Below are 10,547 nucleotides of genomic sequence, written 5' to 3'. Positions count from 1 at the left end.
ACTGTATATTTACATATTTACATATATACATATATTTACACTAGGCTACTTCTCAAGATGAAATTAGAAGTCTATCATTTGGCCAACGTGTGGCAGCATAACTCTTTTATCAAAATCTTTTATCAAACAGGTTAACATATTTTATTATCACATTCTGCAGTTGGTGAAACTGTTTCTTTTAACAAGTACTCAGACATAATGCACAAATTGCAATTATTAACCAAGCATGTTTTATAACATTTCTCAATGTGCAACCGAAGTTGCAACTCACTCTTTAAATAAATATTCCTGTTACAGGTTGTGTTTATAATAGAGAAACTAAATCGTTCACATCTCCACACTGCTGTCTTTTACATAAAGAAAGACCTTCTCAAATACAAATTGTCTGTCAAACATTCACAGCATCATCACATGTGTAGCAGCTTTTCATTGTTAACACGCATTATCTCGTAAAGTGCAAATAAAAGTCGATGCAAAGCTCTCAGATCTCTCGGTGAGAGGAACAGTAGTATCGATAAAACAGTTTGAGCTCAGCAAACACGTCCAGGTAGTGAACCTGGACGTGTTACTAAACATTTTTACTGTTGTGTTTAGTCTCCACACATCTTTCTGATTTATATCAAAGTTATACCAATGCAGCATTTGAGAAGGCCTTCTACCTTTCTTCAAAAACATAAATATGGCAAATACCTTGATCCCTTCATTTCACTTAAATAACATTAGTTATCACATAATAACAAAATACAGTTCATATTCAGGCTTGCAGATGTCGCCTGGTGCAGTGTGTCTTGTTATTACTGAGGTCCCGCATGAAAACATTGTTGGAGATGGCTCTCTTGCACATATAAACATGCACATATCCCCATGTCAACCAAACCTCTCCCATGTACCCTTGACATGCATTGCATTTGTCTCCTGCCTCAACAAGGCATTGTTTTCTGCCAATGTGTCTCGACAGGCGCTTTCCTCCCAGTCCCCTCTATACATCTCATCATAACTGTTTTTCTTTTAACCGTCGCTGTAAAAAGAGAGTTCATGCCAAAGGAGACTTCTGAGGTAAAAGTGCTGGACAAAAAGAGGTGCGTCTGCTTTGGCACTTTCCTTGTTTTCAGCTCATCCAGTGCCTGGGGCACCTCTTAGCTACATGTTTGTAAACCCACAGATAACAGTGGTGTTCAAACTTGTCCCTGAGTCTCTTATCACAGCAGGTCCTGTCAGGCAGCATCCCACTAAAGACGCTCCACAGAATCCCCTTATGTTGCCGTCTGCTGTTAAAAATATATCTAATGTAGATAGTAACAAGTATACGAGATGGATGAATTGTACCTTAAAACAATACAAAAAAAAACTCCAGAGCACCAAAACAGCACCAGAGCATCATAAAGAGGGGCTCGATGTGCTGGCGTGCAGTTTCTCTCAGATCCTGCTGGCAAAGAGAGGCAGGTGTCATTTCTCAGTGACCGCAGCAGCCATTGGGGCTCGTATGGTCCCGCGTGCTGTGGCTGCCAGCTCCTCGATCTCTGCATTCAGTCGCCTGATCACCCACTCCATGGCTTCACGGCCCTGATGGAGAACAAACAAATCAATAAACAAATTAGTCCATACGAGGGGAAATTAAGCGAATTACATGAAGCTGAATAGATGGAAAGGACAAGAATGACCTGTTGCCATGAAAAGAAAAGAGAGCAGTGGTTCTCATCTTTCCAATAGCAAGAAATTTGAGGAAAGATTATCTGAAAGCATGCTCCTTAATCTCTTAATTTGTGTTTAAATACTCAATAATAATATTAGTCAAGTTTTGTGGGGTTTTTTTCTTGTGAAATATTAAATGTGTTACATTGTTTCGGGGCTTGTAAAAATCTGGAAAGCATCACAAGTTACTCTTTGCCTTAACTGTTTACAACTTATGTCCACACTAAAGGGCAACATGTCGACGGTGCTTAATTTCAAGAGATCACAACCTAAAAAAGGTCGGGAACCACTGAAATAAAAGCACAGGTTTGTTATTTTGTGAGTAGTCCAGAACAAACAGTCCACATCATCAAGTGCAGGACCCAAACAATATTCAATCTAGATGTTTAGTTTAACATTTGTCATTTTGGGAACTATCAGAAAAGGGTCTCACACGTGTTTTGGGTCCCACTTTAAAAAAAAAAAAAAAAAAAAGAGCCTTCTAAGGATCTCTAACCTTTCCAGCGTTAGCAGAGATGGTGCTGGCCAATACTCCCTCCAAGTAACTGCTGAGGCTGACTCCTTTCACAGAGATAATCGCCTCCTGGGTCAGTATTGTTCTAGAGTTAAAAGAGGTTAAAAGAAAGTCCTGAATGCTCCAATTCATGATTCATCAGTGTCATTTAAAAATCCCTGCTATGTTAAAGAAAAAAAAAAAAACAAAAAAAAAAAAAAAAACCTACTTGTCTTGGTCCTCAGGGTGTGGTTTGTATGTTAACTTTTCATCCACAGACACCATGTTTGTGAAAGTGATCTGCAGAGGAAATATCACAAAAGACAAATTCATGTTAAGATAACCGTCTTGTGCAGTATCACAGCCCACAGCGAGACAACTCAGACAAGTCCCACAAGTGCATAAACAAACTTGAATTGGTGAAAAGTTGATAGAATATTGATCAAACTAACAACCTGTGGAACAACCAAGACTTCATTCCAGAGATAGAACGCAGTAAGCTCACATGTGTTCAGACCAACGGAAGGCACAAAAGGTGGATCTAGATGGGTGTTTTTGGTTGACACATCTTAAATAGAACACGTTTTGTGAACAGGTGAGCAGGTTGCATAAGCCACGCCCCCACAGTGATGGTGTAATCTCAACATTGACCTGAGGGTACCAGCAGAGGAGGGTGTTGTGTGAGGAGGACTCACATTTGAGGACTGAAGTTGGAAAATCTTCTCTTCGGGATCCACAACCGAGTGCTCCTGAACGTACGTGTATGTTCGTGCGTTACCAATGATCTGAGGGCAAAGACGGAAACACGCTTAGTACAAACTGAAATTAAATGTCAAGACTGTTTTCTTGCAGATGTTACTTAATCTAAGTGCAGACCTTTTTTTTTTTCTACTTTTTAAATGGTGCCTTTATTTACTCATTCATTTATTTATTTTCACACACAGAGCTTCATTCACTGTATTCATCCGTTGACTTAATCTACATTTAAGTTACAATGTCATTTAAAAGAAAATTAAAAATTCACTGAAAGTTACTTCATCAGTTTTCAGTGGAAACACACCAGCAGAGACTGCAGTTGAATAATATGCAGTCCATCTGAACTTGTCCTGCTCACACACCTTGAATTTAACAAATACAGTTATTTATTTTCCTTGAGACTTTAATCTAAAATTACATTATTATTTATTTTTATTTATTATTATTATTATTTAAACTTGTGTCAGAGGAAGACGTCTTCATGATACATCCGGTTTACGCGCTCACGCTGTGGCTCAGGGGTGATTTGCTTCGAGACAATCTGATTACAGGTTGCGTCAATATGCAGTCACTGGGACAGTCTGTGTTACGGACTGTCCTTGGAATTAAAGGGGCTATTCATAGATGTTGTCTCTGACAACAACCCCATCCTCAGACACCTAAGAAAAAGGCCAAAGCTAAACAACAGCAGCTGGTTAGCCAGTGTTTACAGAGGCTAAAACTTTATAGAATCTTTTTCAAGCCTTATCATTATAGTGAATTCAGAAAGTCTACAGATGTTGAAAGTTCAGATGACATGTTGCAGAAATCCCGAGGCCTCCGTCACTGCCTTTCTTTCTAGTAGTGACCTTTAGCCGGGCGGACAGAGATGGAAAGTTACATCACATGGTGTGAAGGGTTACATCTCAGCTATGAGAAAAGAATGGCACTACCGTGTCCTGTACAACACGAGCCGTGGCACATAGCCATGAACTCGCAGCTCGGCTCCATTCAGCAAACCGGGTCTGTGGCTGCCCCTGGACCAAAATAGCCTCGCGGGTTAATGTCATGCTCACAGCCTGGAAAGCATTAACCTGCAGTATGTCTGGGACGTAACGGACTCGGGTTACAACCACGAGCACATACTTGCAGGTCGGGTCATGTGTTTCCCCATTCAGAGTCACACGTGTAAAGCAGTTACACTACAAGGTTGCAGCAGCAAAACATGTGCCAGTGATGCTAGACAGCAGGCCAGTTTTTTAAAAACTCACAGATTTCACTATGGATGGAAGACCCCACTCTGTGCCCAGCAGCCTTGTGCTGTGGAGGCGTCCCTGTTTGTCGATGCTTCTGTCCAACACATCCACTCCGATCACACTGGGGTTCATGGGGTTGGGATACTTCTGCATAGCAGCCTTGGTCACCGTCTCCCAAGGATGGCTGTGGAAGGAAAGCCAAAAAACAAACATATTATTGAAGCATTGCAATAAAAAAAAATAAATTTGACCAACTAAAACAGTAAAATGCTAATTACACACAAAGCGTCAGGGGTAATATATATCCATTAATGTATTATATAATAGCATACCCCTTTCTGGGGCCATTTGCAGGCACTAATTCGTTTTTCCTTTGATACTAATCAGCTAATAATACGATAGGCTTTTTGGTTTTACTAATGTGACATTTTCAATGCAGGACTTCAACTTGTGATAGATTAGGCTATTTTTCAGCACAGTATTGCTGCTTTTACAAGGATCTGAACACTATCATCACCGTTTATGTGACATTATTCTGAAATGAACCACCCTGCAGGCGTCTTGACTCGATGTCAGCGTGTCAATATTTTTTGGGGCCACTTTAATTTAGCCTGGTTCCACAAGACCCGCACGTAAGGTGAACGAGGTGAAAGGAAATGGCATTCAGTCTCAGTAATATAGGTTGATTTTTTTTTTGGAAAGTAAAGATTAATATAACGATCTGACGTCAGGGTGGATGGTTGACATGGAGACGCGTGGACGTGATGACGTAATCCGGTGACGCAATCAGCCACGGCGAAAAATAAATGTGGGAGAAAGGTCCTGACTTGCGAGTTACGCAATTTCATACCTTCGTTTTCTGCAAACAGTTATGTATTCACCATAGATACGGTTTTACGTTTATTTATTCATTGTATGTAACGTTACGCTATTGGTGTGTGTGCATGTTTAAACAACGTTTCCCTTAAAGAAAAAGCTATACCGACTGCAGTGACATGGGGGAATATGTCTAAATTAGGTTCCTATTATAAGTTTCTACCACCAGCATACAAGCCAGTAACTCTTAGGTTACAGTAAGCAGCTTTCTTTAGTTGAGGGCTTCTGTCATAAACCATGCGTGTGTTTGTAACCGGATTAAAAGACAGCTGACGTTACTGAACTGCTGAACAATGAACCGATGAAATCTCTAAACACATCGCCGGAAATAAAAAAAACACAAATCATTTAGCTACTTACTTGAATATGTGCTCTGATGCCCAGATCTTCATTATTTAACGTTGTCTAGCTGGCAGATGCTGGTGATGCCGGTGTCGAGCCGCTGGTGTAAGCCGGTTGGACTGACTGAAATCAGTTGCACGCGGTCAGAGACATCTTCAAGTCCCCGCCCACTGTCCCACAGCAGTCACGTGGGGTGTGATAGCTACGCACTTGCGCTCTTCTTCATGCCGCATAAATCAGCTGACACGAGCGGCAGTTGAATGAAATGGTTTATGTGTAAAACTCGACAATGGAAAAGCCATAGACACACATGGTTATCGCTCCTCACCTACAGCATGCAGTAGGCCACATTTCCTATTAAGCTGTGTAACCTACAGTGTGGACATGTCGGCCATTTAACCTCGGATTTTACACAATTCAGCTGAAGGTTGAAGGTTCTCTGCAACCTTGAATGAATGAAAGACTGCAAGATCAACACGGTGGAAATGTCGTGGGCAGTGCTCTGCAATTTGCCACTGTGGGCTATTGACCCCTATATTCAACAGGTTATTTATTTTTTACTCTTTCAAACTCTTTCACACCTGCCCAAAGAGAGTCATTTCTATGACACAAGTTGCAGAGAACTTTGAAAGTGATGACTTTCAAACTGTAGGACAGGTCAGGATGTGAATCTGAAAAGGTATTGAGATCATTGACAGGATAACAAAAGCAGAAAAAATAATAGTCTTTTTTTCAAGACTGTCTTGTAAATTATTTAATTACATTTGTTATACTTCTTCAGGACAATCAAAAGACATGGGATCTGTGATGAGGGGTTGCGAGTGCTTAATTTGAAGGGGTGACAGGTCATGAAGGTACAGACACAATGAAAGATGTCTGTTGAGAGAGTGCTGGTTTCCCAATTATGCTGTTAACCAGGACACCAACAAGTGGTGTCTTTAATCTGAGAATGGCAGCTCCTATGATAAGTTATGGTTATCCATTACACTTGATACATCATTATTAGTGCTGCCTCTCAGAATCAAATAATTGGTAAAAGTGGGAGCTAAATTCTGGTCCCATCTGGCTGCATATTAACACTTTCAATGCAGTAATACATTTGAAGGCTTTTATTTATCTTGACCTCATTGCCTTCTTGTAACTTTAAGCAGATTGGCCTCTCTGAGGCAATCCTGCTTTTGTCCCCTTAACCCATATTCACATGTGGGTTACATGCAGTATTATCTCCTTTATCCCTATGAGTGTAGGCGACTTCAGTGCAGTAGTGCTCTCCACGTCATGTGTGCTTATCTCAAAGGGCAGACACTGCAGGCCAAGTTATGTGTAATCTCTATGTCCCAGACTCGTAACAGTTGGCGGAAACTGTGTGACAGCCTTGAACGGTGACGGTGTCACTGTGCTGTCAGAGTACTGTCCATCACTGCAGCCGAGTTTGGTTATCAAGTTTCAGTTCAAATGATAAAACTGAATGAAAAATAAATGTATTTTGGTATTTTTTATTAATGTAATGAATGTACCCTTAATAAGAAATCATCAATCTTTGGTGTTGCTGTTTTTATTACCATCATAACTTATAAACACTCAATGCATCATTTACTGTCAGTGGTTTACATTTTTTTCACTTTTATGGCTGTGGATTATATAGAGCTAGCAGAACAAAAACTTTTTCATACTGTATTTACAAACAGTTTCATAGTTTTCAAATTTTACTATCCAAGAAAGAACTTCTAGAAAACAAACATATAAGCATACAGATCATTTGAAGAATGCATAAAATACAATAAGCACTATTGTTTAAAAATGTCACAACATCTTTTCTCAAGTAGAAGTTGTCTAAATCAACCATAGTCATAAATTAAACTACAAAATAAAAGTTCCTTTTCAGACCAACCATCCCGCATATGTTTTACACATCCTTCCAACAAGGTGTCCAACTTACACACCACACTGTATGACCTACTGTATGAACTCAACCACAGCGTCTTTGCTCGTTTCGGTGACTGTTTCCAGTTTAACTTCAACCCGAGACTGAACCTTTGTTGCCGCTGGTGATGAGGGTCCCTCCTCTTCTTCGTCCTCTTCTTCCAAATCTAGATCGGTGGTGGCCTCCTGGTACTGCTGATACTCCGACACCAGGTCGTTGAGGTTGCTCTCTGCCTCAGTGAACTCCATTTCATCCATCCCTTCTCCTGTATACCAGTGGAGAAAGGCCTTCCGTCTAAACATCAGGGAGAACTGCTCGCCCACGCGGCGGAATATCTCCTGAACGGCCGTGTTGTTGCCGATGAAGGTGGCGGCCATTTTGAGACCTCGTGGTGGGATGTCACACACAGCGACCTTGACGTTATGGGGGATCCAGTCCACAAAGTAGTTGCTGTTTTTCTGCTGCATTGCAAGCATCTGCTCGTCCACCTCTTTGGTGGACATCCGTCCACGGAACATGCCCGCCACGGTAAGGTAGCGCCCCCTCCTTGGGTCGCACGCTGTCATCATGTTTCGGGCATCGAACATCTGCTGGGTGAGCTCAGGCACCGTGAGGGCTCTATACTGCTGGCTGCCGCGGGCCGTCAGGGGGGCGAAGCCTGGCATGAAGAAGTGGAGGCGAGGGAAAGGCACCATGTTGACAGCCAGCTTCCTCAGGTCGGCGTTGAGCTGCCCAGGGAATCTCAGGGAGGTCGTGACCCCGCTCATGGTCATGCAGACCAAGTGGTTGAGGTCCCCGTAAGTCGGCGTGGTCAGTTTCAGCGTGCGGAAGCAGATGTCGTAGAGGGCCTCGTTGTCGATGCAGAAGGTCTCGTCTGTGTTCTCCAGGAGTTGGTGGACTGACAGCGTGGCGTTGTAGGGCTCCACCACCACGTCAGAGACTTTAGGGGAGGGCAGGATGCTGAAAGTGTTCATGATGCGGTCCGGGTACTCCTCCCGGATCTTGTTGATGATGAGGGTCCCCATGCCAGAGCCGGTGCCACCGCCCAGTGAGTGAACCATCTGAAAGCCCTGCAGGCAGTCACAGCTTTCACTCTCGTTCCTCACTCTGTCAACCACCTGCTCCACCAGCTCCGCTCCCTCCGTGTAGTGGCCCTTCGCCCAGTTATTCCCAGCTCCTGAGTTCCCTGGAACACCAAAATGAATAAAATAATCCCTCCTATCAATAGAATTAGTGGAGGGAAAACATAACATAAAAACATAAAGCACAAATTGTGCCACATCTCTATAGATTGAACGCTGCATTGCATTTAGATTCTCAGCTCTATATTGACAATATGTTTTGACTTTTCTTTGGTTAAATATTCTAATTTAGGTGATGTTTTTATCTTCAGTTTGACTTATCCAAAAATTGCCTTTTTATAACCAAATATAATTCCCCAGTATGACTGTTTCTGATATTTGTCTCACCGTGGATGAAGTTGTCTGGCCTAAAAAGGGCTCCGATGCGGCTTCCTCTCACACTGTCCATCGTACCAGGCTCCAGGTCAGCAAGCAGGGCCCTGGGGACATATTTACCACCTGCAAACAGAATGGAAGTTAATAACTAATAAAGTCGTAAACTTTGTGTCAAAGTTTGAAAACACTTTTATTTAATCGAACCATGTTCGTGGAATAAACTGTCAGCTATTAAACGGAGAGTGTAGCCTGTATAGAGTAATCACCTGTTGCCTCATTGAAGTAGACGTTGACCCTCTCCAATTGGAGGTTGCTGTCTCCCTCATAGTTGCCTGTTGCATTGATCCCATGTTCTTCACTGATCACTTCCCAAAACTAGAAAGAGAAAGCCAAAGAGGTAGATAATCATATCAACAGATTTAAAGTGTTTAGCGAAAGACAGCTTCGTTTTTACACCTTTCCCCTCTGGGACTTTATATGGTCGTATATGCAGTTAGGCACAAGTATTGTTTAATTGTTTAAATGCATCTCGTCATTAAACTGTGGCAACTCATGATCTTGTTCTAACCAGGTTAAGAATCTCACACACGCTTTAAATGATCAAGATGCCTAATAAGATGAATAATAACGGCTTGATGCTTAGATTGGCACATTCTCCAGTGTCAAACAGCACAATGTGTCTCTTTGGCTGTGGCGATGATAAAAAAGAAGAAGTCCCACCCATACCAGTCTCGCTTTAGCCCTTATCTTTTCCCGTAATGCTTCACAGGGTACACCCTGTGTCACTCACAACTGTTGATGGCAAAATACAAAGGAACAGTGCCAAATTTGCTTCATAATTTTAATAAAATACATGTATTTTTATCATTTTACTGTGTACAGCAGAGATTCTTAATCTGGTCAGAACAAGATCATAAAGGAATATAAATATTTAAAAAATATATATTTACCAAATGTAATCGATCACGTTTAAAACATTCACTCATTTTTTTCTCAGGTAGAGTAAAACAGGAATTTTATTTCATTACCTTTGAGCCGATCTGGTTGCCACATTGTCCAATTTGCAAATGTACAATTTCACGCATGATGATCGGGCTACAGTACACAGAGCAGCTGAGGTGTCTGATGGGCTTCAGTCCTCCAGCCAGTCTTTTATATACACCACCCGAAATGATGCCATCAGGGATGTCAGGGAGTCACCCAACTCTGTGCTATATGGGAGGCCCCTAATACACCACGAACACTCTTAGCAGAATGATAACAAACAAAGATTATTTTCATACTGTATGAGAGGGTTTGCCATACTTTTTATATTCGGTAGAAGTAGTTTAGGTAAGCCTACAGTCTACCAACATGTCACCTTAGGTTTTGTTGTATATCTGTATGTTGTTGTTTGCACACTGTAGTGCATGCAAATGATATAATAAATTATTGATAATTAAGTTATTTAATTGCATTAAAAAGTTATTATAAATAATGGAAAAGGCATTTGGTAATTCCTTTTGTGTAAAGCTGTGCAAACTTGGTGAAAGAACTTAACATCTCTGTTGTTGATACATCATAAATTAATGGATTATCAGCTGTTGCAGAGGAAAACAGTTGGTGCAGTGAGAATATTTTGGGGATATTTGGCTTGAAACACATCTGTGAGCTGTACCAGCGACCAAAAGCAGGAAGGAAGTGAAGAGAAGATGAATGGAAGTGGTTTGTTTCTCTGGCCAGTGTCAGATAAAAGCCATTTGATTAACGACATTAATATGATCATACTGTGT

The 10,547-nt window shown here is 41.4% G+C and overlaps 2 protein-coding genes across 2 annotated transcripts; both read right to left on the bottom strand.

The window, feature by feature from the left end:
- Positions 1–77: 77 nt before the first annotated feature.
- prelid3b (PRELI domain containing 3) lies at positions 78–5,551 on the bottom strand. The gene is made up of 6 exons (XM_031847346.1): positions 5,413–5,551; positions 4,192–4,360; positions 2,881–2,970; positions 2,415–2,485; positions 2,189–2,291; positions 78–1,563 (listed from the first exon to the last, which is right to left on the bottom strand). Exons 1-6 carry the CDS (start codon positions 5,442–5,444, stop codon positions 1,447–1,449), a joined length of 582 nt encoding a protein of 193 aa, XP_031703206.1. The 5' UTR covers positions 5,445–5,551; the 3' UTR covers positions 78–1,446.
- Positions 5,552–6,896: 1,345 nt separating this feature from the next.
- tubb1 (tubulin, beta 1 class VI) lies at positions 6,897–9,913 on the bottom strand. Its single transcript, XM_031854149.1, has 4 exons — positions 9,804–9,913; positions 9,042–9,150; positions 8,788–8,898; positions 6,897–8,504 (listed from the first exon to the last, which is right to left on the bottom strand). The coding sequence occupies exons 1-4, from the start codon at positions 9,858–9,860 to the stop codon at positions 7,351–7,353; spliced, it is 1,431 nt and encodes a 476-aa protein (XP_031710009.1). The 5' UTR covers positions 9,861–9,913; the 3' UTR covers positions 6,897–7,350.
- Positions 9,914–10,547: the final 634 nt, after the last annotated feature.

The sequence above is a fragment of the Anarrhichthys ocellatus genome, unplaced genomic scaffold (genome assembly GCF_004355925.1).
Source record: "Anarrhichthys ocellatus isolate YVR2014 unplaced genomic scaffold, GSC_Weel_1.0 scaffold1, whole genome shotgun sequence".
Classification (NCBI taxonomy): Eukaryota; Metazoa; Chordata; class Actinopteri; order Perciformes; family Anarhichadidae; genus Anarrhichthys; species Anarrhichthys ocellatus.
The sequence above is the reverse complement of the archived record's forward strand: the minus strand, read 5'-3'. Positions and strand labels throughout refer to the sequence as shown.